Source organism: Dinoponera quadriceps, unplaced genomic scaffold (genome assembly GCF_001313825.1).
Source record: "Dinoponera quadriceps isolate SergipeBrazil2010 unplaced genomic scaffold, ASM131382v1 scaffold1852, whole genome shotgun sequence".
Taxonomy (NCBI): Eukaryota; Metazoa; Arthropoda; class Insecta; order Hymenoptera; family Formicidae; genus Dinoponera; species Dinoponera quadriceps.
The window spans coordinates 232583-259684 of NW_014556131.1; the positions used below are offsets into that span (position 1 = coordinate 232583).

General features: G+C 41.3%; 4 protein-coding genes across 8 annotated transcripts; 1 reads left to right on the forward strand and 3 right to left on the reverse strand.

The window, feature by feature from the left end:
• Positions 1 to 7393: 7393 nt before the first annotated feature.
• On the reverse strand, positions 7394 to 15338 carry LOC106746877 (tetratricopeptide repeat protein 7B). Of its 4 annotated transcripts, none has more exons than XM_014623997.1 (15): positions 14995 to 15338; positions 14250 to 14401; positions 13945 to 14113; positions 13396 to 13479; positions 12668 to 12850; positions 12462 to 12591; positions 11832 to 11968; positions 11487 to 11767; positions 10850 to 11038; positions 10591 to 10769; positions 9753 to 10192; positions 9184 to 9422; positions 8898 to 9002; positions 8431 to 8522; positions 7394 to 7782 (listed from the first exon to the last, which is right to left on the reverse strand). In XM_014623997.1, the coding sequence occupies exons 1-15, from the start codon at positions 15116 to 15118 to the stop codon at positions 7650 to 7652; spliced, it is 2637 nt and encodes an 878-aa protein (XP_014479483.1). In that variant the 5' UTR covers positions 15119 to 15338; the 3' UTR covers positions 7394 to 7649. The 4 variants fall into 4 exon arrangements, with proteins under 4 accessions (XP_014479483.1, XP_014479484.1, XP_014479486.1 ...); XM_014623998.1 differs by having other exon boundaries at positions 11487 to 11764; positions 14995 to 15337; XM_014624000.1 differs by lacking the exon at positions 13396 to 13479 and having other exon boundaries at positions 11487 to 11764; positions 14995 to 15337.
• Positions 15339 to 15898: 560 nt separating this feature from the next.
• Positions 15899 to 18076, reverse strand: LOC106746880 (kaptin-like). The gene is made up of 7 exons (XM_014624004.1): positions 17637 to 18076; positions 17275 to 17537; positions 16998 to 17164; positions 16741 to 16913; positions 16583 to 16664; positions 16193 to 16484; positions 15899 to 16114 (listed from the first exon to the last, which is right to left on the reverse strand). The coding sequence occupies exons 1-7, from the start codon at positions 17842 to 17844 to the stop codon at positions 16049 to 16051; spliced, it is 1251 nt and encodes a 416-aa protein (XP_014479490.1). The 5' UTR covers positions 17845 to 18076; the 3' UTR covers positions 15899 to 16048.
• Positions 18077 to 18292: 216 nt separating this feature from the next.
• On the forward strand, positions 18293 to 22642 carry LOC106746882 (annexin B9). 2 transcript variants are annotated; one of them, XM_014624009.1, is made up of 7 exons: positions 18298 to 18471; positions 18724 to 18817; positions 19305 to 19686; positions 19769 to 19921; positions 20040 to 20213; positions 21660 to 21841; positions 21926 to 22642. In XM_014624009.1, the coding sequence occupies exons 2-7, from the start codon at positions 18788 to 18790 to the stop codon at positions 21977 to 21979; spliced, it is 975 nt and encodes a 324-aa protein (XP_014479495.1). In that variant the 5' UTR covers positions 18298 to 18471; positions 18724 to 18787; the 3' UTR covers positions 21980 to 22642. The 2 variants fall into 2 exon arrangements, with proteins under 2 accessions (XP_014479497.1, XP_014479495.1); XM_014624011.1 differs by lacking the exons at positions 21660 to 21841; positions 21926 to 22642 and adding an exon at positions 20447 to 20673 and having other exon boundaries at positions 18293 to 18471.
• Positions 22643 to 22773: 131 nt separating this feature from the next.
• Positions 22774 to 27015, reverse strand: LOC106746878 (little elongation complex subunit 2-like). The gene is made up of 10 exons (XM_014624002.1): positions 26870 to 27015; positions 26101 to 26590; positions 25719 to 25949; positions 25227 to 25633; positions 25104 to 25159; positions 24825 to 25021; positions 24586 to 24736; positions 24260 to 24488; positions 23887 to 24122; positions 22774 to 22948 (listed from the first exon to the last, which is right to left on the reverse strand). The coding sequence occupies exons 1-10, from the start codon at positions 26893 to 26895 to the stop codon at positions 22890 to 22892; spliced, it is 2082 nt and encodes a 693-aa protein (XP_014479488.1). The 5' UTR covers positions 26896 to 27015; the 3' UTR covers positions 22774 to 22889.
• Between the last annotated feature and the right edge of the window lie 87 nt (positions 27016 to 27102).

A 27102-nucleotide genomic window follows, 5' to 3' on the forward strand; every position in this document is an offset into this window, starting at 1 on the left:
GACGATGACGGAGAGAGATCCGCTTTGTTAGCTTCGTGGGCCTTATCACGCGACAAGACGGTGGGGTGGTCTCGCGCAGCCGACGGTGTCCGGCTTCGCGTAAAGTACGGGGGTGTATTCGAGACGAAGGGTTTTTTTTTTCTTACGCAGCTTGAACCGTGCGATGGAGACGTCGGTCGGTCGGTCGCCTTCGCTCGCTCTTATCGATCGATCTGCGTTCTTTTCTTTTTTTTTCTCCTTTTTCGATGAAATAAGGACCTTTTAGCGAAAGACCGCATCACAGAGGAAACCTATCGCTCTCGTAGCAACGCAAATTAGATCTACCTGAGGCTAAGCGGGGAGGGGGAAGAGAGAGAGAGTGGGAGAGTCGCTATAATTTTCCTGCGTTTTCTCTCCCTCTCTTGCTCTGTCTCGACCTCCCTCCCTCTCTCTCTCTCTCTCTCTTTCTCTCTCTTTTTACCAGGTATTGATTTTGATCAATTTCATCGGTGAGCGCTCTAGCACGAATCTCCTTCACTTCGAGGAATTTACAGGCGGGTGTAAAGCGTGAAAATTTATCGTACCCAGCCGTACCGTCGTCGTCATAATCGTCGTCGCCCTTGTCCTCCGCACCCCTTTCCCACAGTTTCTTTTGCCTTTCTCCTATTACCTTTCCTTCCCCACCTTCCTTCCTCTCTCTCTCTCTCCCTCACGCTTCTTCTCGCGCGCGCTCTTTCTCTCTCGCCCCGGTATACAGTCGCTCCTTCAGTGCTCGTTTCGCTACCCCTCCCTCTCCCTACACCTCCCGCCGCTTTGCCTATATACTATTTCCACTTTCCCGGTATGTGTGTCAGTGCGGCAATTTGACAGTGGTGTCAGATAACGCATAATCGCGCCGATGGCGACGGATTAAGCCGATTAGGCTCGAACGCTCGGGATGACAGACGATAAGTGACTGTTTATAGATAAAAACTGAAAACATTAAATTATTATCTGTACGAACGTCTATATAGATAAGGGGCTGAAGTGTGCGAGAAGCGTCTTGACTCCCTTCTTCCTCTCTCTCTCTCTCTCTCTCTCGCCGTTTATGTCTCTTTTTTCTCTCTTTCCCTCTCGATCTCGCGTTCCTTCTCGCATGCTCGCTCGCTCGTATTCGCCATGTGCTCTACTTTGGGAGAGAGAGAGAGAGAGAGGATCGCACGTATAGATTATATTCCCCAAAAGTTCTGCATTGCGTTCTCGGCCGTACATGAGACGGTAGATACGCTCGCTCGATTAACAATCGACATTATCAATAATCGTCGTTTATCAAACTTATCGATTACGAAAGACATCTGTACGCAGAGCTCTAGTAAGATAGATTGGCACGCCGCGGAGATAATCTCTCTCACACACAGCCGGGTTCACTTTTCTAAACGCCTCGGTCACGGGAAAACATAATCTCGCGTCGGCGATTGCGCTCTTATCGACGAGCGAGTGAAGAGCGAACAAGAGGCGTCGTTTTCGTACGGCGCTTCTCGCAGCAATGAAATACGAACGTCGAGCGGCCGAATTCTCGCGCGTTCGCGGTCCTTGCGATCGAACGGACGGGGTGAGCCGTGAATATCGTCGCCACGGGTTCCTCGCCATCTGACAGGCCGCATGGTATAGTCGTGGAATCGTTATTTCGTCCGTTTGACTGGGCGGCGCGCGAACGACGAATCGCGAGCCGCCGACCGCGCGAAAAACAATACATGTACGTAACGCGTACGGCGACCGCCCGGCGGAACTGAAATTTTCACGAAGGCGATTACGAAGGTGACTCCACGCAAATGGTAGCCGCCGCGCGCACGGTGAATTATTCAGCGCGCCTCTCCGAACTCGTTCGTACACGCGCGCGCTTCTTCCTCTTCTTCAGCGAACGCGAGCGTAGAATCGTAAGATCCTTCCCGGATGAGACGAAGATCACGATCATGTGAAAATGATGATGGGAGAATGATTCTATGGCAGGTATTCATAGCCAGATCTTATATTTATCAAGACCGTCTTCAGCTGAGCTGTACGAAACATCCGAAGATGAACTCAAGACGGTCTTAAATATAAGATTCGACTATGAATACCGTCCTCTATAATATTAAAATCCATTTCTTGATCGTGATTCGATCGTTTTCTCGTTCCTTCGACGTCATCACGTGACTTTCCGTTCCACCTGGATACAACGCACGTCTATGCGGCGACGAAGAAAAAAACAGACACGTCGCCGTTGGAAGCCGGTTTTTGAGAATCGTCGGTTTCGAGAGATAAAAATGATTGCTTAGCGCAGAATGAGGTAAGATAGTGAAACGGGGGGGGGGGGGGGGGGGGTTTAGCAGAAANTTTAGCAGAAAAGTGACGGTTCGCGCTGTGTCATAGCGTGACGCTATATTCGAGGCATGCATCTGCCGACGACGCTCTCACGCTAGATCGATTATAGGAAACACGGACAAATAGCTCCGGCAACGACTTCGGATACATCGACATATGAATAACTGGACCGAGCATTTCGCGAGGGGAAGTCTAATTAGCGGTAGGGAGGGGGGCATGGATAATTCCGTCGCGGCTTCTTCGGACGTGCTCGGCTTTGTGACAGCTCATGTTGGAACTGTGACGTTTGCGACCGGCTCCAGAAGAATGGATTAAAAAGAAATTGGCTTCGATTTAAAGAAAAAACACAGTTCTGTAACAAATTTACTCGAAATAATCTCTTAGAAGGAACAACAATAAATATAACCGTGAATTTTCAATAATAAATACTTGAATATAAAGACTTGCTTATCAGAAGGTGGATACAAACTGCCGAAAGGACAGTTTCTGCAAGACGAATAGATTTTTTAATTTAACTTCAATTATTGATCTATCGAATAACTATTTCGACATGAGAACTTCGAACAAGAGTATTGAATGTATTTTAGTGAGGCAGAAGGGAAGGGCCAAATTAACAAAATGCCATTCCATTGTTTAACTTGACAACTTGAAATTTGTACAGCGGAATAAAAGTAACGAACAAAACATTCGAGTGTATTATATATTCGTGTGATGATATACCCGAGTTTAAGAAGAACGAGGAAGTATGTGTAACTAAATTGCTAAAATGTACCTGTAAAACATTTCGAGATGTACGAAAGTGAAAATGCGTTGTAACAAATACCGGCTGTTTGTATATTGGCGTATCGGCGGGCTGTTAAACAAATCATTCCATGAGTAATCATTTAACCCTTTCGCTTCGAGCGCCGCTTATAAGCGGCGCGCACAGTATGTCCTGTGGGTACGAGTGCCGCTTATAAGCGGCGCGCATAATATGTCTTGTGCGTACGAGCGCCGCTTATAAGCGGCGGCCGCGCGATGTGTCGTCTGCAGTAAGAATGACAAAAGATCCGACTCACGATACGAGTGTAAAGAGTGTGATGTTGGTTTATGCGTAGATCCGTGCTTCAGAATTTATCATACTAACTTATACTACTAATCACTTTATATTAATATATTAACTTGTTTGCGGACAATAATTAATTAAAATTTAAATCTTACTAGTAACTTTTAAGTTGTAAATATTTTCATACCAAAAATGTAAATAATAATCATTATATAGTAACAAAGATTGTTTTATTTAGCAAAATTGTTACTTAAGACCTAGGAAAACGTATATAAAGCAACAACGCATATTGTGCGTATTCGCGGCGCGCGCGCCCGTACAGAGACAGTACTTCGGCGGACTGGACATCCGAAGCGAAAGGGTTAATAGCGGAGATATTAAGGGAGACTTCTCTCCTAATTTTTTTCCGTGCGAACCTTTCCCATAAACGAAAATCGCTCGACCCTTCGAATCGACAGTACACGTTCGACCGTAGAAGCGTTAAGAAACGCAAGTTCGATTCCGTCGATGTCGGTGTTCTTCAACGGCGGCGCCGCGAATAGACGACGCGCGGCGATGATTTTCGTACGATCGCGCGGGACGCGAGGGGACCTCGCCGAAATTAAACCGGTCTTGATCCCGCGGCGAACGCGAAAATACCGGCGTGGGACCGCGTGGTCTCCTCCCGATCGGCGCGCTACGGGGGGATGAGCGAAAGTGCGCGTTCGCTCGCCGAGGGCGACGAAATTTCTTTCCTCTTCGCGAAGAAGCGTATGTATAGAGCGACGCATATCGATCGCGCGCCGCTCCTCCGGCCAGGAACACGGCGATGCGGCGGCCAGGAGCCAGCACCGGCCGCTACGTGTGTGTGTCCGATGAATTGTTAACCGGTCCGTCGTTGTGTGACCGTGACCGATATATCCCGGAGACGCGGCCGGTTACGCGCACCCGGACGCCCGTCGATAAGGCTAATTAGCGGCGGCGTGGTGGCGACGGTGTACGTACGCGCGCGTATACAGAAAAATTGCTCGCCGTCGTCGCGAGGGTGACGAGAGAGAGAGAGAGAGAGAGAGTTCTCTCGCGATTTCCACCCCCACGACGGAAGAGAGAAAGAAAGAGAGAGGGGAGCGAAAAAGGCGGCGCGTCGAACGAGGGCGGAGGAAAGCGCGCGCGAGAAAGAGAGAGATAGCGAAGCCGGTCGATTTGTATTACGCATAGCCGTGCGGCTCTGCGGATGCGTGATGCGCTAAGCACGATGCGGTATGTATGTACATACGTGTACGACACGCTTCGTCGCGGGAACGCTGCCGCGCAAAAATCGATGTGGCGCCGGCGGAGAGAGGGAGACGCCGATTCCGCGAGCGTCAAAGGCTAACGTCATTGACGTAGTTCGTCGAAGGGCCGGGTCCACGGTCCCTCGGAGAGAGCCGGCTGCTCGCTTTTCGGACGGGTTTCGTACAACGCGGCACGGCACGGCACGCGAGGGACCGTCGAGCCTGCGCACGCTAGAACGCGCAATGCGACACGCGATAGAACGGGACGGAGAATACGACCGCGGTAATCTCGTTATAGGGAGAGGGGCGTCGGGGACACTCGGTGCCGGGGTGGGTTTTCGGGCTAGATAGGTAGGTGGATGGGTGGGTGAGCGAACAGGCAGGTGGAGATAGGTAGGAAATTTAATAGGAGAGCCCACGTAGCAGAGAGAATGTTAATTTTATCGTAATGAGAGAGAGAGAGAGACATCGGTCACGCTATCAGCCGTTAAAAAATGATATTCCTCGCGTCCTTGCGCGACGGGACCGTCGGAAGACAAAGAGAGCGAGGGGGGGGGGGGAAGGGGTGAGACGCGATTCACCCTGCGATTCCGTGCGACTCGTTGCGCAATACAACACATCCTGATGCTGTAATTTGCGACATCACCGCGACCGAGGGATCTCCTCGGTGATTTATTTTCGCGACGATCGTACGACCGCTGAGGTTCCTCCGTTTCGGAGAGACGTCGTGGTTTTAATTTCTCAATGAAATCGCGCGACTCTCTTGCCCGAATTGTAGTCCGATTGCGGATCGACAACGCGGCGAGCGGGCCGCGCATTTCTCACGATTCGAGCGCGAATGCAAGGATGATGATTCTCGCCCAAACAGCGCGCGCGAATGTTTCTTTCTCTCTCTCTCTCTCTCTCTCTCTTCGTGGTATTCTTTATTTATAAAGAATACTTACAATGTGGGTTAGTACGGAGCGGGAAAACCGGATATAGCTCTATATAGGTGCGAGAACGGAGGCGCCTGGATATAAATCCGCGCCTCGTCGCCGTAATGCGTCTTCGCCGTGAATTTAAATATTCGCCCTGTGCGACTTTCACAATTCGCGCAGGCCGATATCACCGGTATTCATCATATCGCCCTTTGCTGCAATCGCGAGAATTAATCTCTCGCGTCCTGGCGTATCCTTAAGGATACGTTATATGCCGATATCTCTAAAAATAACAATATTTTCATTGATCTCTTCTCCCCATCTACGTCGTTCATTGGAACGCTCTTTGAACTATATAGTGATAGTTTATCTTGGAAGAAAAAACAACCAAATTTCCTCATCTTTTATAATCAATCTTTTTTTGCTAGAAAAATCACTCTTCTCTGGATAAATTTTTAAAATACCACCAATGTTTAGTATTTCCCTGCTGAAGCAACACTAAATTTCCGAAATAAAATATTGGGACGCTCAAAGGGTTAAAGACATGCGGAATTTATACATATATGTGTATATACGTACGACGGTCAAATGTACAACAACGTCTCATGAAATCCTCGCGATCCGACTTGCTAAGTTTTGCATCACATTGTGTACTTTGACAAAATAAAATATAAGAAACAGAAAGCGATACTTAAGGGGGTCTAAAGAACCGCTCCGACATTCTTCAAACATCGTTCAGATGTGTTCCAGATGTCTTCCTGGGCTTGCCGGTCCCACTCGTTCCTACGTCTTCGGGCGGGAAACGATTTGTGCGCGACTGAAGCGGCGAATGTTTCTCTAATTCGAAATTAGGAAGTACACAAGTCGCGTGCGTCGTATCTCTCTGTATACGCGTCAATATATCGACCCTCCTGACGATCCAAGGCGAGTCTCAAGCTCCCTACAAAACCAGGCCATGCATGTGTAACATTATTATATCGATTACACAAAAGAAAATAGCTGCCTTTTAACGATAAATGCGACTGTCATTCGTGTGCGTTCCATATACCGGTTTATCGTGTTCCTCTCTCTCTCTCTCTCTCTCTCTCTCTCTCCGTCGCGTTTTGCGACGCAATGCATTCGCCGACGATCGAAGGAAGGAAGAAAGGGCTTTTATTCTCCAAACGAAAGGAAAAAAAGAGAGAAAGAAAGAACGAAAGAGAGGAGAGACAAAGATAGAGAGAAAAGGAGAGATAGAGAGAGAGGGAGAGAAAAGAGGGAGGAAGAGAGAGAGAGAGATCGGTCGGCAGGCCAGCTCGGATAAAATCTCGCCTTATCGATCTCTATAAAAATAAATTACAACATTTTTAGAGGCATTGCACCAGACTTTTCCGTCCTGAGCGATACCGTTCGCTCGTGCCATAACGTCTGATTTCGTTCGTTCGTTCGTTCGTACGTGCTTGCGCATCGCGCAAATTGGGGCATCACGTATGCGCACTGTCGTCCGCGATAGATTTGCGCAGTCACTCCGTTCGATGCGCGCATCGTACGAACGCACAGCGGATCGGATTATCGAAATAACGATTCTCACGATATCCGTTCGTCCGGGTGGAAAGAGAGAGAAAAAGAAAGAATAGCGCGCAATCGCCGACTCGCAATCCTTCGAAGAAAGTCAATTAGGCGCCCCGATATCGCTCGGATATCTCGCGGAGATCTTTCGCATGCGGTTTGTACGTCGAACATATAGGCGAGAGGGGGGGATTCGCGCGATATCTCGGAGAAAAATCTTTCTTTTTTTTTTTCCCTCTAACATAACGCGATCGCACGGCGTAACGTTAGGTCGCTGACGCACACATAGTCACGAACGTCTCTAAAACTCTTCGGAGAGGTAAGACTTTATTTGAATTTATTACATCAATCGGTCTCTCGTTAAACTATATATATTTATACAATCAAAGTAATTTCGTCTCTTCTTTTAACAATGAGTTTGTACAATAGTACAACGTGTCCAGGTACTATTGACGGGAAGGCAAGGAAATGCCCGCGATGCAGAGAAAGACAGAGAGAGAGAGAGAGAGAGAGAGATAGACTGTGATTTCACCGAAGCTTATTCTAAGAAATTAGAGGCTTGAATCACTCGAAGGTCACCGGTATCGACAGGATCGGTAAGATGGGATTCGTAGTCTCAACTTCCAACGCGGTCGCCATGCAGTCGCTGGCCGCCTCCACCTCGCCCAGTGATTCCAACACTACTCCCAGATTGTACCTGAAACACGGGCGTTCTTCGTATCTTCTATAATAATCTTCGTAACGTTAAACATAAGTTCGAAAGTAGGACGATATGCGTGCTCGGTCTCATTAAACGAGCGGTGGTACGTAGCAGCGGTCTTATCGAGCGATGTGATTTATCGCGACGATTTTTAAGATTATGTGAACCGTGAATGTATGTACGGCGCTGGGATGAGTTATCGAGTAATATTTTCTCTCGCGACGAAATCGTAAGTAAAGCGAGTGACCGTTCGCTCGCGTGTGCTGCGCGGTATATTGCGCGATAGTAAATCTTACGTAAGATAATGTATCATAGTAAATTATTTCACTTTTCGAGTCACGGCGTGTCTCGTTAAAGATATGTAATGACCCACGGTTCTAAAAGTGAAAATATTTTCATTGATTTATCCTCATCCTCTGATAGAACGCCTTTGTAACTAATTAGCGATAGTTTACTTATCTTTAAAAAAAAATAAATTTGTATCAGTTTCTTCATTTTTGATATATGACATAATGACATTTTAATTTCCTCCTGCTGAGACCATTTTCCAAATCAAACGTTTGAAACATTATATTCATCTCTTTGTTATCCCTCTGTTAACATAATAAACCCCCGAGACTCAAAGGCTAGAGTTTTATATAATACCAGGTTTGATGAGAATTCGGATCGATCTTCGCAGCGTCTCTCAAGGTTTTTTCAGCCAGTCTTTGGCTGCCCAAGTAGTGATAAATCAGACCCTGCAAATGTATTAACAATTAGATACAGTAGAAGTATTTGCAAACGTTTATCGCTCTTAACAACCGTGTTAGGTCTACACGGAGAGAATATAGCCTTTTTATTTCTATAAAGTTTTTTTTTCTATTTTAGCTTGTTTTCTAAAAATGCAGAAATAAACTGTTGATAAAGTTCATTTCACTGAGAAACACAGTGAATTTTCTAACGGTGAATTTCGGTTTCTAAGATATAAGTAGCGCACACGAGAAAGAACAACAATGAATTAAGATGGAAGGTCGACACGCTCCTCGGTTATTTCCAAAATCTCACGACAATTTTCACTGTGAAATCCTCTCCGCGTATGTTCTCGAAAGTTAGTCCGGCGCAACGATCGTTACCAAATGCTGCAGACTCTTTATGTGCGATGGATTGATCGAGACCGCGTTTTGGTAGCACTGCTTCGCTTCCGTATACTCTAGCTTGTATTCGTGTAGAAGGCCACGCTGCGAAAAGAGAAATACAAGAGTTCGTGATCTCACCTCATTATACGATAATCTCCATTAAAAGCTTCCCACTCAATCTCATGATTTCATCGCAGAGTTCTCGTTGAATTTACGAAATTAGAAACGCTTAGAATGTACAACGTGGGACGAAGAAGAAGGGGAACAAGACGCCAGCTATTACCGTGTACATGATGTGGTGGCTCAGTGGAAAAATATTGGTGGCCTCTTGAAGAGACAGAACGGCGCCGTTCGGTTGGTCCAGGATAAGGAAAACCTCGGTGAGCAGGAGCCAGATCTGCAGCTGCAGCAACCACGCTCTCTGCGGCCCTGGTTTTGGTGTGAATGAGCTAATTGACGAGGCGACTTCGGAAAGGGCTTGCTCGACTCTCGAAGCAGCTAGTGATTGTGCATGCAGAGAACCTATGGGAACATGTTGCAGTTTTGGATTAGTCGATTCCAGGAAAACTATCGCGAGAGGCTTGCTGCTCTATCTTACACATTGTAATGAATTAGATTTTAATCTAATCGGGACGCGCTGGAGTATGCGCTATTAGATGGAGAGAGAGAGAAAGAGAGAGAGAGACACGGCGGGGTGAGATCTTTTCTTGTCTCACGCCAGAGATGATGTCGCAAACGTAATGGAATTGCGGAGTTACGCGAGAATCTACGCAAAACGTTATTCGATCTGCGTCGATCGCTCAGCATTAATTCTTTCTTTCGCATCGGCCGACGACTCACACGGCTACTCACTGGAGTCTTTGTCGGACATCTCTGACGTGTAGAACTGAAAGACGCTTCTGGTCTCGCTGCGCTTCTCGCTCTGCTGTTCGTTGCAATTGACGTTCGTCTGATCCTCGTAGAGAGTCTTCCAAAGGTGCAACATGTGGCTGATGGTGTAAAGCGCGTCGACGCCGCCGATACTGCGCAGTTCGAGGTGCGCCTTCACGTAGAGGAAGTTCAGGTTGTCCGGATACTCTTCCAACACGCTGTTGATCACATGCAACGCCTCCGAGTATTGTTTGTGAGCCGACAAGAGCAACGCGAATAAATGCAACGACGGAATGTGTTCTGCCCGTAGATTCAGCGCGATCTTCACGTGAACGATGGCGTCGGTGATTTGCCGGTTTATCGCATACTCGTGCGCCAAGTAATACTCTGCCAAGTGGTCGTTCGGATCGCACTGTTGCGCCCTGTTCCGAAGGACGATCTTCCATTAATTATTAAGGGAGGTTCCCTTTATATTTTCTTAACCCTCCGAGTCCCGGTTTTCCATCTCGAGTATTTAGTTACTTTGCTAAAGGGATATCAGACAGGTGTAAATAAACGCTTTTAAGGTATGATGTTTAAAGTAGCGTTTCTACGGGGAAAAAAATTAAAATTTCATCGTGAAAAATTAAGTAATGGATGAAAATTCAATTGTTTTCTTTTTGTCAAGATAAATGAAATTGGATGGCTTAAAAACGCTCTATTACACGACGTAGATAAAATCAATGAGGGTATTTTTATCTTTAGAGATATTATATGCCGTGTTCTCGAAGATATACACGTCGGGACTCGAAGAGTTAACGTAGCTCCGCCGGAAATATACTTCTGGAAGCAATCCAACGCGGTGTTTGTGTGATGCACTTTATCCTGCTTCACGATCGTGTTCGCGGATAGCATGCTGTGACCGATTCCTATGTACAGGTGGCATCTGGATTGCATCCCCTGCGGATTTGCCGTTTCCCGTTGAAGCGCCTTTTGACTCCACTCGATGCCTTCGTTTATCTGTTTGACATTATCCTTATTACGACCGCTCATTTCCTCCCCTTCCGCACACAAAGATACACGTGTGTAAATCTACTCACCATATTCAGCTGCTCGTAGCATAGTCTTGCGGCTAACAGACAGGGCATTACTTTCTGAGGCGACAGTCTGGCGACTACTTTTAAAACTCTGTACGCGTGCATATATCGTCCCATACTTATCAAACACAGCGCGTACTGCGTCCATATATGCGCCTCCTCGTGCGAGAATTTCATTGCTCTCTCGAAAGACTGCAAGTATGCAAGACAAGGTGACGCATCAATTATGTATGACTGATATGTATATATTTCGCTGAAACGAAACGAGCACGGAAATGAAAAGACAATGTATTCCTTGTGATGTCTATTGAATATTGTGACTAACAGAAAGTTAATGTAAAACAATTTATTCTAATATCGAGGTAACAAAGTTACTTCAGACGGCAACTGTTATTGACTCACACTCTAAAGTCCGCATTCTGGACGCGTTTACAACGATGTTAGCCGCGCTAACAACTTAACTTATTAATAGTTCCGAATAGGAATTTTGCTGCGCGATTATAGATTTCTTCTAAGAGCTCTGTTATTGCCGTGTTTAGAGTACAAGGGATGCTGAGAATGCTCATGTCCCTCGTCTCGTTGTTAGCGCGTTCAGAATACGGGCCTAAGATTTCTTACTGTACAGTGAAGCGATATTAACCTCGAACAAAAGGTCCACTTGACTCCATCTGACGACGACTACGGTGAGTAGATCGTAGACAGCGGTGGCGTTCTCGAAAGCGTGTATCCTCGCCTCCTTGAACTCGGGCGATTGACTGAGAACAGCGTCCCTGACCGCCATCGCTTCGCTGATCAGCAACAATAGAATCATCTCCTCATACTCGTTTTTCGGGACGAACATGTTTGGCCCTGCGTATTTCTTCGGTTTCCATGGCGAGCTGGCGCCCGAGTAATGATTCACTCTTCTGTTGCTCACGGCTGCTGCGGGACCGATATCGGGTGTGAAATTACTTCGCTCGGGAAAGGATCTCACGCGTTACCGTACCCGTCGTGTCGGTTTGATCCTCCGGTGGCTTGTAATCGGCGCCGCTTATCCCGCGCAGCAATACCTCCGCCAATTGCCTCGTCAGCGTCACTCGCAAACTCTGAGTAGTCGTGGACTCGACAGCGGACAAAATCTCCCTGTCGCGATTGCGAACAGAACAGAACAGAAACAGAAGCTATCAATCTGGAGTAATATCATACGTAGAAAATGCAATGTAAATAACGCTATAAATACAAATGATATAAAAAATATAAATGATATAATGATATAATGATATAATGAATATAAATGAGTAAGAAAATGGCAAGTAAATCGTGTTGCAAATGAGACCAGATCTTGAAATTAATAAACTGATGAAATATACATGTGTGACGCGCGACAGGTGAATATCTCTAAAAAAATACGACGACAAAAAAAGACTTTATGGAGCAAAGTTATAAAGCGTTTTTAGGAGTTACATCTTTTTTATATTTAATTATATATGTATATATATTTAATTATATATTTAATTTTTCCCTATACGCGTTTCTCACTCTGTATGTGTGTGTGTGTGTATGTGTGTATGACTCTTTTGGCATATTATAGATAATGTATTCATTACGAAATAAATAATTTACATAACAGACACACCTATAACGATGAACAGCGGCTTGTATGTTGCCAGTTTGAATGTACAATATCGGTGCTCTTTGTAGTGCAGTCTCCAAGATGGGACCGATGTGCTTTGTGGTGCAGACTGGGGATTGTGTGGAGTATGTACCTGAAAACGCGAGCATAATGTTAAAACGGGAAAATGATAACGTATAAGTGCGCGAACTCAAACATTCGATGATCACCTGTGTTATTCGTGTTTATGGTAGAAATACCATTCTGCTGCTGCATTGCGATCTTGTCTTGCTCTTGTAGGTATACTAACGTCAGATCGCCGGAGATCTCGTAACACTTGATTATCTGCTCATGCCATTCTGCGATTTTATATTTTGACTTAGAGTTCGGTGGCAGTCTCTCCAAGCAAAGACCTAGATAAATGTCAAAGATCGCACATCAGTCGTCAGTCGGGAATCACCGACATATCTAACACATCATGGTGCAGAAAAATTGTATGTAAGAAAAAAAAAAAATTAGAGTTCTTGTAGCGATCACGAACGTGTAATAAGATAATTTATGGAATTTGTAGCAGCTTCGCCTGACTTTTCGTTAATAAGAGCCCCCCACATCGTGTGTTAGCCCCGAAACCTTCCACAATATGTCATAAATCTAGCCGGATTGTTCTCGACGAAATCGAACGGATAAAAGTGAACGTCGAAGGAGGCGAAAACGAAGGATGTTCCTTCGATTTTATTTTAGTAATTGAAAAATATTCTAATAATATACTAAATGTTAGATAAACATGCGGATGAGAGAAACACGTACGCTCTTGAGTGACTTTAATTACAGAAGCATGTGCAGGCGCACTATTCTACATTATGATAAAGTGAAAATTACGTTATAGATTGTGCGATATATACATGGACGTGCATTATCAAATAATCGTAAGCGGAATGAAGCAAATAAGCATACAAACCTTTGATCGCATACGATTCTGCTATAATGCGCAGTCTCCGGCAGGACAAATGTTTGACTGTGTCTAAAGTAAATCTTTCTTTCTCTAAATCATACACAGGCCATAGTAATAAATGAATACTGGGCGGTCAGAAGTTTTCGAATTAAATAAATGCGTCTAATTAACTTCTCACTGAGTGAAACTAGTGCACTAGGAATGGCTAATAGGGGGACTAAAGTAATATGCGGCAGAGCTCTTTCGATATACTCAACTTGAAATTATGCTATTTTTGTCTCGGATCGTCTATACTCAACACAAAAAATGTCTTACACATCAAACGTGTATGTATATATAGATAGATATAAATATATGGTTAATCATGTAGAATCACATAACTATATCTAACAAAAAAGACTGAGACTACTGTTAAGGGAGAAAAAACACAGAACTATCAAGCAAGCTGTTACGTGTACCTCTTCAAATATTGCACTAATACATACTACTATTAGGGGGAAAAAAAAAAAAAAAAAAGGATAGAACTGCAACTGGTAACAGTTATTTAATGCAAACCTTTAATTGCATACGATTCTGCTATAATACGTAAACTTCGACAAGGTAATTGCTTTTCTGTAAGTGTATCTAGTTCGGCTTGTTGATAATGATGAAGCGCATCTTTGTACATTCCCATTGCGTAATTAAGTTTCCCAAGTAGCAAATGAGCGTCCAGTACAACCAAAGCCTGGAATATGCATATTATTACAAAGAGAGTAGAGAATGGTACAATTCGATTTTACATCAGATATTCTTAAGAGATATATTTGCTCTCCGATTATCTCTTCTGATAATCTCACTAGGATTCTGGCATTCTGCGATACCTGTTTGTCCTTCTCATTGGCGGCTAACATCAAGTATCTCCGCGTTTCCGCCAGTCCATTCCTAGCCTTGCTAATATTGGCATCAATTGGTGGAGTTTGCTCTAAAAAGCTCTCCAATCTTCCTTCTCCACATAAGAAATTTGCCAAACACTCTGTCGCATAAAATAAACATATACAAAGAGTTATAAAATCCATATTAACTTCTCTCTCTCCTTGTGACGTATTAACGTACTAGAGATTTACAGTGTATCTCAAGCTCGTGCGATTATAATGTTACGAGAGGAAATATTGATTTTAAATCATAGTGATAGGCATGAGAGACTCTGTACATTGTATAAACGTCATTTTTTCCTTTCTCAATGGCAGAACGGCAGTTCAAGAAAGTCCTGCGAAACAACGTGCGTACCGCGATAACAAGTGTCATGGAGCGCACGTCACGTCGGTAATTAACGACAGAACAAGCGTGACTCGGTCACGTCTATCGCAAAAAAAAGAAAAGTAAGCGGATATCCTTGATCTTTACGTGACATGACGTTTTTTCTGCTCCTTCCTCTCGTTCCTTTTTTTTCTCATCATCTCGGAGAAAAAACAAGACGTTACGAAACAGGAACGTCATCGAGGTGACAACCGTGAGAGACAACTGTCTTCCTTCGGGGACGCGTCATCGGTCATCCTCTCGGACGAGTCCTCCGCTACGCGGAGTCATGGGCGGACGGGAGGCGAATAATAGAGCGAGAACATTTACCATTGCTGGGATACTGCACTTTTAGGTGTTCCGCCAGCTCTATAACCTTCTTCCAGTTGCCTTCCTCACGATTCCGATCGATCTCGGACTCGATGCGGAGGGTGTGACTCTTCTTACTCGTCATCGTGATCGGCGCGTTACGGCGGCGACGGCCGAAATCACCTGGACGCCCGTTCAATCGGTGCTGTGCGAGCACGCGGCGATATATTGATCATCAGTGATGCTTCTTCCTGCGCGATCACGAGCGGCGGTCATGACAAGTCGCACGGCCTTCTCACGGTAGAAAGACTGCTCTGAATATAGCACCAGACATGACCACCATCGCGGACACGTGCGCGTGGCAAACTGTCACGAACGTCACGGTCCGTCCCCCCTTCTCTCCTCAAGGATCGTGCGCACATCACACACATGTATGCGATGTGAAGCGCGACGTCCAATAAGAAGACTTGCTTCCTAGGGACTTCGAGATATCGGTCTCGCGACGAATTTTGCGATAAGTCCGTTCCTTACAGCTGCACTTTAGATTAAAACTTGATGGAAGAGAGGAGAAAGTAGAAAGACTGCAAGATAACTCGGAAAGTGTATCTATAAAGAATAGATTTATAGATCTTTTCCTCTCTGGTGTAAATTCGTGAGAATTTTCTAACTTGAAGTTTGAATTGTTTTTTTTTTTTTCGGACACTTGGACTTCTCCATATTTTCTCACGAGTTCACAGACTAGACAGGAAAAGATTCGCGATTCTCCCGATGTTAGAGTTGTATTTTCTATACCATTTCTTTCCTTTTCATTTCCGTAATTCAACGTGTATCCATCTTCGTTTTTATTTTTTCAAGTGTGAAAAGTGTAGAAATTTTCCGTTAAAAAATATCTCACTGTTTTATTATAAAATATCTTTACAAAAAACGCGCCTTCAACCCAGAAATTAAAACAAACATTATTGCATACCACAAAAGCTTTAAATATCATATATTACCTTTTCCACTCCCTGTATGGGAGTTCTGGAACACTCTGTATATATAAATTACCTTCGTTAGAAATGTTGTAATTTTCCTTTTACGACGTATTAAGTAATTTTCTTAAACAATCTTTCCATTTTGTTCGTGTATCCATTATATTATGCTGTAAAAAATTATATATATTTACATCTACATAAATATGCACTTAAAATGTGTCAAGTTGAAATAAATAAGATGAAACCTGCAATACGTGTACACCACGTTGCGTAAGTACAATCAGTTCCTTCAGTCCGTCATTTGTTATATCCATATAGCTTATGGAATGTACAGGAGCGTCGAATAGCTTTCTAACGGTTAATTCCCATGTATCGTTCACCAGTGCATAGATCAAAACTTCCTGATTATAAGTGCCAAGCAATATCTCATTCCGACCGTCCATATTTATGTCGGCTATGCAACAACACAGGATACAATCTGATGATTCGCTACCAGTCAATATCACGTCCTGTTTCATTCCATGTTCTAATATATCCCTGGTGAAAGATCATTGATATTTTATGCTATGTTCAATCTAAAATCTTTAAATACTTAATATTTAATAATTCAAACACATAATACATGAACTACTTACTCGAAGACAATAGAATGACTCGTACTTGAAACAACAACATTCAATTTTGGTACATTCTGCTCCATACATTTTTGGGCTAAAACTTTTCAAGAGTTATCAAATAAAAAACATATATCACAACATAGAAAATATACGTAAAAATATGTTAAAATACTTACAATTGGTATTTACGAAGGCTGGTTTGGTGACAGCATTATGATGTGGAAATACCGTCACATTGGGCACAGGTTGATCATATCTTAGCAACCAACTTTGAGGGACTTGCAGGTCCGTCACATTTACCACAGCAACTTTGACTAGACCACATTCACAGCCGATAGCAGTAATTCTCCTGCAGATTAGCATGTTACACATATAAGAACACGCATGTTACATTGATAAGATATACCGAACAATTCCTTTTCATCGCACAAACCATTTGTAATCACTGTAATAATAAATATTAATCCACAAGGCAATGGCTTGAATGTCATGTAGCTCGGGAAAATATTTCTCAATGGGAGACTCACTGTAACCATGGCTCAACTTGTCCTCCCTTATCATATGTATCTTATAGTCACTGCCAGATATCAACCAGACTACCTGTAAATTTTTAATTATTATTATACAGGAACAAATGTAGACTTTGCTGCAACTGTAATATGTCTTAACTTACTGACGAGAAATTCTGACATTGTCCTTTATCAAGTTACCTCGTGTGCGGAATTTTGTTGTGGTAAAATGGTGTGATACAGATGGTAAGGAGTGTAAGACAGTTCTACCATAAGACAGTTTTGAGCTATGGCTTCGACCGAAGTACCTTCGTCTCCTTCACCATCTGCCGCACCTTCTGTATATATGTTCAAATATCTCTCGATTGTGTCGGAACCAGTTTTAATAATTGTTATTCCTATCACGAAGCTATCTGCGGTGTCTGACTTATTGTAAGCGTCGATGGAAATAATTTCCGCGCCACCTAAGGCAGATACAAAATTTATACGGAATACCATTGACTTGGCACGCTGTGGAAAAGGATATGTATGCATGTTTCATATATTATCGTAATTTCTCATACTGGGGATGTACGTGAAAAGCAGTTCCTTCACCATAGGCCTCAAGTTCAAATCCAGCATCAGGTGATACTCGCAGGAATATATCTTCCTTTTCAGAGAAGCCACCAAGAGTTTGTTAGAACCATTCGGGGAGCATAGTTTGGTCATCGAGTAAACATTACCCTGCGACGCCAACGGAAACCAATGCGCATCTATCAGGTTATTCATCATTGCTGCGGCTGGACAGAGCGTAAAAAAGCTCTTTGTCTGTTCGTTTATTATCTCAGATGGAGGTTAAGTCTACTGTAATCTTCTTCCTTTCCTTCTCTTTCCGTGTCTGCCACAATCTATCATGGTAAACATTTGTTTCCCTTTCGCTTTTTTGCCTGTTAATTACTCCATGTGGAGATTCACCATGTACTCAACAGTTTGCTCATTCGCTGCTGCTTCGGTTTCAGCGACAATTTCAGATCGCTTCGAAACTCGACCACATTCATAGGAGAGACTCGAGTTCGCACGCCGCGCGCGGAGTAGTGGGAGAGTTGGGAAAAAAGAGAGGGTCCCTTTTTTTATTCGCCAACGTAAGATCTCGTCACGGCGATAACGCCGAATACATGACCCCCCCAGTGAAGTTTCGCAATCGGTGCCTTGGGAGAGCCGTGGATGACGTTATGTACGTGAAAGTGGGTGTGCCTGCGCGACTTGCTGGCCGGCGTTCGCACAGATCGACTCCGTTTCTCAGCGCCCGTCTCTCGATTAATCTCCGTCCGGATCTTCCCACCGGCATTAGAAGCCGATAGAAGCGGCAAAAAGAACCGCAGGTGGTACCCATTGTTCAACGTCATCGCATCTCCCTCGGTAAGTGTTCCTTCCGATCGTTTACCATAACCGGCCATAGAATCTCGACAGGTTTTAAAGTGATCCTTGCTCTTTACTCACGACGGAAACGGCCGACGTAATAATTGCCGTCTGAAATCCCACGAAATCGTTACTCATTGTCGGTCCCGTTGACTCATCTCAAATGTCAGGCCGATTATTACAAATGTCGATAGAAGGTGTATGACGCATCCGCTTCATCGTCACGCTCATCGTAGTAATTCTGTTTGACAGAAGATCCCGTGACTCCGCTTTCTCTCTCTCCCACTCACTCTAGAGTCAATCGTATCGCAAGAAAATGTCGCAGCAACAATATTATCCCTTCAAGGTATGTAATTTCTTTCCCTGTTATGGAAATTAAATAATCGCTGCTGTCTCAGCCATAACTAGTAGCATTGATCTATTAACGGAACCGCGCCGGTATCGATCATCCGTATTTTTAACGTTTAACCTAGTTTGTCAGTCGATTCACGTTCTCTGTCGAGGTCAATTCGCATACAACTTTGCGACAAATGACATTTTCAATGGATAACAAGGTTTTTCATTATAAAAGAGTGTTACGTATACACAATTGTAAAAATATATAAACATAGTTTCTCTCTTTGAAAAAAAATTGTTGCTCCTGGAAGAAATATAAAGCGTTTTAAGTTTACGATTTTTCTCAAGTATTATATGTTTGTAATATATAATACATATAATATAAATATATAAATATAATATAATTTTTCTCTTTTTAAACACAAACGTTCTCGAGTATACAACAGACCTCAGGAGGCCTCACAAAACGAACAATTATATTCTTACAAATCTAACAGTGCACCCCGACTGTGTATCCTGCCGAGCCGTTTGATGCAAATGCAGATGCCGCTATTTTGCGGAAGGCAATGAAAGGCTTCGGTACGGATGAGAAGGCGATCATCGACGTGCTGACAAAAAGGGGGATTGTGCAAAGGCTTGAGATCGCGGAGGCGTTCAAGACTCTTTATGGAAAAGATCTAATTAGTGACCTGAAGAGCGAATTAACCGGGAAGCTGGAGGATGTCATTGTTGCCCTTATGACCCCACTGCCACATTATTATGCCAAGGAGCTGCACGACGCCGTGAGCGGTATGGGCACTGATGAGGAAGCAATTGTCGAGATCATGTGTACTCTCAGCAACTACGGCATCCGTACAATTGCTGCATTTTATGAGAATCGTAAGGCCTCTTGTCAGTTTTATCTTTTGCACTTTTATCATTGAAGAATACAGAGACTCAATTAAAAGAACGTTTCTAACAGTATACGGTAGAACACTGGAGAGCGATTTGAAGGGGGACACGTCGGGTCACTTCAAGCGATTACTGGTATCTCTCGTGCAAGCGAATAGGGACGAGAATCAGGGAATTGACTATACTCAAGCGGCCGCTGATGCTCAAGCATTGTTTGAGGCTGGTACGTGCCGAACTTTTGTGGAAGATTCTATTTTTAACCCGCTGTATCTACTATAATTTGAGAACTTGTATTTCGTAAGGATATTTCACAATGCTCAATCACTAATTGTCGCACATAGGTGAGAAACAATGGGGCACGGACGAGTCCCAGTTCAATGCGATCTTAGTGACACGCAGTTACCAGCAACTACGACAGACATTTATCGAGTATGAGAAACTGTCCGGGCATGACATAGAGGTTGCCATAAAGAAGGAATTTTCGGGCAGCATCGAGAAGGGCCTCCTCGGAATAGGTAAAGCCTCCACGCGAAAGCACATTGATTACATATTTGTAGATTATGTTCGCGTTTTAACATTTCGTATTTGCGAATCACCTTCAGTTACTAATTTCGTGATGTGACTATATCTCGTTTCTCCTTGTCGGCCGGCAAATGACACGTTTATTTACCGCGGGAATGATCGATCCAACTGTGTAGGGCGACTGAGATTGACTAGGCATTTGCACGATATGATTTTTCCCTTTTAGTTGTGCTTGAAGGTGACATAATTGTGCGTTCCAGTACGAAATGCAAGCGACACTTGAAATAGCGTACAGCGCGGGGAAATGAGTATAAAGCATTCGACCGATAATGTAAACGTAGTGCCACGTGAGCGAGTCATTTTCCGTGACTCGCGGCATCGGCCAGACACACACATTCTCATGCTTCCACGAGTTTTCGTAAAGCGATCGAAAAAATATTTTCGCAGGGCGGAGGCAAGTCACTATATTCCAGAGGAATATCTTCCCCCGTAGTATTGATCCTTGCTCATCCGTAGAATGGTTATCAATGTGAATGTTACTGCTGATTATCCGGATCTTTTTTAATATTAGAATTTACCCTTCCCAAGACACGAGCACACGTACGATAACTTTTGACAGAGGCATAGGCACACTTCCGGAATTTTACTCGTTCTATATATATATAATACACTCTGTCCCTCTTGTATACGCAGTAATTTGATTTTGTGCTTTTTTATAACATGAAAGAAAGATTATACGGTACATGCGATATCTTCAATTGGTAAACAAGCACACGACGTGCGACACACGCCTCATCATATCATTATGTGACACTGAGAGAAAAGATATCTGAGAAACGAGAAATATTTATTCGGTGAGTACCGCTGACATATTTATTTAAACATAAATTTATTTACAAACGATTTCATTGAAAAACTGGAGACTCAAGAAAATGTATATTTTCTCGTTTGAAAAAATTTCTTCTCATTGCAAAAAATATATATCGGCATATAAATATATTTAGTGCCCAAATGAATATTTTTTTTATTTCTTAGACATTTTTCTCTCAGTGTAACAATTACTAAACGGACATTCGAGCTGATCCTGAAATGCATGAAAATGGTGTGGACATTTTTATCGGATCCTATATAATGTATTTCGCAAAGTCGGATGCATGGCAAAACTATTGACACATAACATGTAAAACCATTCATACCACTATATATATATATATATATATATATACATTTTATACGCAAATTCATATAATCACACGAGACGACTGAGTACCGTAAGGTGCATTGGCTATCTTAGGGATTTTGTAATATAATTTCGCAGCATGGAAAGAGTATGTCCCTGTGTCTGAGTTCACTCATGCCGTTTACGTATTCTTATTGATTATATCAGCGCGTACATATATTACGTTATTACGAATCAACGTATTTCTTTTCGTCAACAGTGAAATGTGTAAAGTCGAAGGTCGGATTCTTCGCCGAGCGTCTTTACGCTAGTATGCACGGTATTGGCACGAAGGATCGCACTCTGATTCGTATCATTGTGTCGCGCAGCGAAATCGATCTGGGAGACATTAAGAAGGCATTCGAGGAACGCTTTGGGAAATCACTGGAAAGTTGGATAGCCGTGCGTTTCCTAATTTATTTGCGTAATTCCTTGTATCGTTTAGAATGAATGTGATTGACTATTTAATGAGTATGCTTGTTGCAGGGAGATACCTCCGGTGACTACAAGAAGGCGCTCCTTTCTCTCGTCTCCACATAATAATCCGGCGAAGCAATTGAAAATCTCGGGCGCACATCTGTCTTTGTCCTTATTGGCGCATAATAATCGTATATGCAAAAAAAAACGAAAGCTACTTATATCGAACATATACGCCTTGCATGCGGATTTTCAAGCTTAATCGCTTATTGTACTAATGAAAAAATAGAAAATATCACGTTATATTTTTGAATGTTATTTTTTACAATGCTATTTTTTCGAAATCTTTATTTTGTCATATAGGCCAGTTTAAACATTTTAAACGTACCATGTTCCGATCTTGTTTACGAAATATATTTAATTCCGCTGTTCTGTTAATTTTTCCTGTACATATTTAGTGTGTTTGAAGCTAAACGGACGCAATGATGGACCTTTTTCCTATGATTTCAATCGGATACACTTGTCTATCTACATCATACAAATATCTATTTGAGAGTAAAAATATTTAAAAATATTAGAAGGGACGATTTCGATATTATCGTATTTTACACTCTAGAACGATTACGAATAGATTTGAGCAAAGCAGCAGAGTTAATTAAATCGTATTTTATACATTTCTACTTCTGTTAAAAGATATTGAAAGATTTATACAAAGAATCTCATATAGTTTGTAAAAGCATTATTGAGAGATGTCGAGAGATGGAAATAAAACTGAAGAAAACGATATATTATTTATATGTTTTTTCCTACCTTATATATAAATAAGAAGCTTCATAGTCTTAGAGTAAGTTCATAAATTTCAATATATATTGATTAAAATTTTATATATTAAACAAGAAAGAAATATATTTCGTGCACTTTTTGTATATGTATGTGTGTTCGCGCGCGCGTGTGTGCGTATGTACAATAAAATAACAAGATGTAATAAAATTGTTGAATAGTTTCAGTAAGATAATCCCACAAAGTTGTTATCTTACTCGGTTAGTTTCTTACTCGGTTTTTTCTCCCTAAGACTTCGTCGAACAGGAAGAACTAAAAGTAAAGAGACGTCGATTTAAAAGATGTTAAACATTCATCACAAAGTGTGTATATATCAAACATTAATACAAGTATGTCAACTGATGCGTTATTGTTCTATAGCGAACAAATTTAACACATTACAGACCGTTACTCTTTATTAAAAAATTTTCTCCTGGACCAGGTGAAATTTCAAAACAAATGAAAAATGTTAAAAATACTTTAAAAATTTAACGAAAAAAAAAAAACGAACAAAATCTCTTTATTCATCTAATACAATTCTTATTTTTATTTTAATCTAATTAATGTTACTCTTACTTATCTAAACCTAATTATTTATGATACTTTTATTTTACTTATAACAAATAAATATAAACCAATAGAGTAACAAGTTTTTTTATCACTAACACATAAAGAGTTGAAGAACTTTTCCTAAGTACGGTATTTTAAAAAGTATTCATGAAATGTGTATTGAAATTTTGTATGTTTTACGAAACTAGAATTATATAAAATACATAATAAGAGAAAGAGTCAAATTTTGCGAACATAATTTATATACGCAATAAATTTACAATAAATTTTCTGCAAACAACTTGGTTTACCAACTAACTGATATTGTTATTCTGTATTAAATACAGAACGTTTTAACAATTTCTTATGATCAATTGCAAAGAATAACCGATTATAAGAAACATAATCATATAAATCATTGAGTTTTGAGGTTTGATCCTTTAGGTTTCTTTTTGACAAATTTTGAGGCCTTCCGAATATTCGCCGTAAATTCGGTTGAATCTATAATACGTTTCTACCGTTAGAATTTGAACACAAAGTATATTTCCAAGTTTTGAAAATCAAATAAAGTATACACATACAAATATGTGCGCACAGTCTGTAATGCATTAATATTTTATTAACGTTTATTCCTTAGGGAGTAATTTATATAAAATGTGGACCTGTTTGTTCAACGGTACTTGAATTCTTTTTTGTTCGTTTCACAACTCCGGAGGTATTCCGAACTGCCTTAAATGACTTGCATATGTCAATACGTGGCTTGAACATAGCAGGCATTTTATGGAAGTGCTCGAGTGCTGGTGTCATTAACATCGTGTCTATAGGTGGCCACGGTGTGACAGGGATTGTCTTGAATTTAGTAGATTCATAAAAGGAATGTAAATCCAAACTGTTTTTCCTGTAAATATATGTTCAGATATACACGCTATTTTATTAAGTACACGAATCGTATATCTCGATATGTATATTCGTCCGATTACTTCTCGAACAGTTGTTATATTATTATCATTTATCGTCCATTTGGCTGATACTTACACGCCTTCCTCAGCTTCCTTATAAATATATGCAAACGGCCCATGTTGCGCGATATGTTGTACGACGTACCGGCCAGGAGTTAGACACGATAATCTTTCAATTACATTATGTAAAATTGTTAAAGAATCTTCCACCTTGACGTTATAAAGCCTTTTCATTTCGGCGCTCAGCGACATCGCCGTATGCCTTTCTATTTGTATTACTTCTCCTGTCTCTACTGCTATCCTGACTATAGTGATGAAAAAATAGTTATACATACAATATCTAATTACACACACACACACACACACACACACACATCATTGTAATTACAAATACAATAATACCTCGGGCTAAAGATACACCTGGTCTGAACACTAGCGACCCCCATTGCTGTACGCCTTCTTCTAATGTTGCAGCTTCTGCTCCAAGTGCTAACTGATGCTCTAGTTTTGGTGCTAACATCAGAGGTCGCGAGACCTGTTCGTTCGGTAAAACCTGCGAAAACAAATTTTTGAAACGGAACTCTCCTATAATTTTGTATTCATTATAGTAAAAAGAAAAATGTACAAGAGAGTATCCTTACTTCGATACCGTCCGTTTTCGTCCGAATCAATATTTGATATTCTTTTGGAAGGTCTTTCATCAATTTGGACTGATTCTCCGATTCCACTGGTCCTATTGTGAAAAGCTTGTACGTTACATTTCGTCCCTCATCCGTCGAGGATGAGGGATTTTCTTCAAGATCGGTTTCGTTGTGACTTTCGAAAGAACTGATCATTCCTGCAACAATATCTTTCGTATCGTATGTACATACATCTACTTTGTGTCTCAAGATATTCGTTAAACTATTCGCTACATTTACCGTTCGATTTCTCGCACAATTCCAACTCGGCTTTGTTTTTCTCCGCAGATGATATCCTAAAACATTCATTATTACGTGCTTGTCGATCAATCTTTGTTTACGGTATTGTATTTTGCGGCTTACCCTTTCGACGATTCAACATCAGTGGGCATAAGATTATGCCTAAGAATGTATTTGTACACCAAACTATTTTTTTGCAATGATGTAGCAGCGACAGGTGGCAATTTTTTATCGATATAAACAACATTCTTCTCGTGGTGCGATCTTATAATTACTGGTATGATCCACGAGTTTGAGCAATCTGAACCGATGTTATTCAGTAAACACTTGAGACCACTGGATGAGATGATTAAGTCCACCTTAGTCTCTTCTGCAAGCCTCCTACAATACGTATCTTCACTCACAGGTAACTTAAAATGAGGCAAAAATGATGATAAAATTGGTGGGTATTTCTTCAATATTGTTGTATTTTTCATTCTCAAGAAGTATGGTTTATCAAATTTTGGCAATACCACTTCTGAAAAGATACTCTGAAAGTAAGAATAAATTGTGTGTGTGTCTCCTCCCTCTCTCTCATAAATATAGAAGAATCAATCATGTTAATAATTCTTTTACCTCTTGTAAACAAGATAGAAATTTCACAGTAATGTTTTTATTTGACAAAAATGGTATATTTGACGATTCCATATAATATCTCGGCAATTTCTTTAATTCAAACAATTGTTTGTCCCACTTTAAATCTATGTATATTTTATGTTGAATAACCCTTGGAATAGTATCTTTCCACATCTGCTTTGCAAATTGTAAAAACTCATTTTGTTCTGCTGATATTTTCTCTTGCAGTACCTAAAAAAATATCTCAAGTCATCATCTTATGTTAATCGTAATCATTATATACAAATCAAAGTAAAAACACAATTATAATCATGCTTATAATTGCTTAATTATTTTGGAGGAAAGATATTCTTGATATAAAGTGATCAATATGTTTGTTCACCATGTAATTTTCAAGCTCCATTTTTTCTTTTTCTGACAATGACATTGTTTGATACCTAAATAGTTGTGACAAAACACGAGAGCACATAGCTTGCTGACTATAAGTCAAACTAGATATTCTAGGAAAGTTAGATGGTTGCTTTCTCATGCCAGGTATGTAAAGATTTTTATTATTTGTAATTCTCTGTTTTTTCATACATTCTTCGAGATCCTTGATATTTTCTTCATAGTACACTTCTTTACCTTTCCCATCATCTATTTTATTTTTATCTTCTATTTCATTCTCTTCATCTTTTATTACATCTTCCAGATCACTAATACTTTTACCAAATTCTCCCAAGGACTGCGAGTTAATTTCAGTATAATCATTTTCAATATCATGAAATGGGTCTGTAAAAATACCATTCATAATTTTATACATTGCACTATCCTTCTCTATTCTATCATCTTTGATAAATTGATCATCTATTACGTTCTCTAAAGAAGGATTCCTGGAATCACAAAATATATTATAATCAATACTCATAGGAAGGTCTCAGTGATTGTAAAATATAGATTACACTAGTAATCAATTCTAAAGTGTTCAATATTACAAATCATTAGTCGAATCGTACGACGATAATTAAATTGTATTCATGATAAACAGGAATGACAAGCATTATGTTGTTAGTGATAACCAAAAATTTATATACAGATATATATATATTTTATCTTTATACATTTTTATGTTTCAAGGCTATGAATTATTTGGCGAAATCGATCATACATACCAGTTGATAAGTTTAAACTTTTCCATATTCACTTTGTACCGTATCACTAGAAAAACTACTCATCTTCTAAAACACGATTATTTTGTATATTGACAACTTGTACGAAGCCACAGCTCGAACATATTTTTTGCGCCTCGCCGGCTTGTTTGTTTAAGTCGAATTTACAATAAGTGTAGAAAGCCTTAAGCCATAAGAAATTGACCAATCACAATTATTCTTCTGTGATTGGTCAA

Coding starts and splice junctions, on each gene's coding strand:
- LOC106746877 (XM_014623997.1), bottom strand. CDS start 15,118: ATGACGAGTAAGAAGAGTCACACCCTCCGCATCGAGTCCGAGATCGAT. Junction 11,969..12,461: donor GCCGCTGTTCATCGTTATAG/GTGTGTCTGTTA, acceptor CAATCGCGACAG/GGAGATTTTGTCCGCTGTCG. Junction 11,039..11,486: donor AAGTGGACCTTTTGTTCGAG/GTTAATATCGCT, acceptor GCATACTTGCAG/TCTTTCGAGAGAGCAATGAA.
- LOC106746880 (XM_014624004.1), bottom strand. CDS start 17,844: ATGATGAATAACCTGATAGATGCGCATTGGTTTCCGTTGGCGTCGCAG. Junction 16,665..16,740: donor AGCCTTCGTAAATACCAATT/GTAAGTATTTTA, acceptor ACTCTTGAAAAG/TTTTAGCCCAAAAATGTATG. Junction 16,485..16,582: donor AGTCATTCTATTGTCTTCGA/GTAAGTAGTTCA, acceptor ATCTTTCACCAG/GGATATATTAGAACATGGAA.
- LOC106746882 (XM_014624009.1), top strand. CDS start 18,788: ATGTCGCAGCAACAATATTATCCCTTCAAG. Junction 18,818..19,304: donor AACAATATTATCCCTTCAAG/GTATGTAATTTC, acceptor CAAATCTAACAG/TGCACCCCGACTGTGTATCC. Junction 19,922..20,039: donor TCAAGCATTGTTTGAGGCTG/GTACGTGCCGAA, acceptor TGTCGCACATAG/GTGAGAAACAATGGGGCACG.
- LOC106746878 (XM_014624002.1), bottom strand. CDS start 26,895: ATGGAAAAGTTTAAACTTATCAACTG. Junction 25,634..25,718: donor TTCTATCTTGTTTACAAGAG/GTAAAAGAATTA, acceptor TCTTACTTTCAG/AGTATCTTTTCAGAAGTGGT. Junction 24,489..24,585: donor AGGTGTATCTTTAGCCCGAG/GTATTATTGTAT, acceptor TCATCACTATAG/TCAGGATAGCAGTAGAGACA.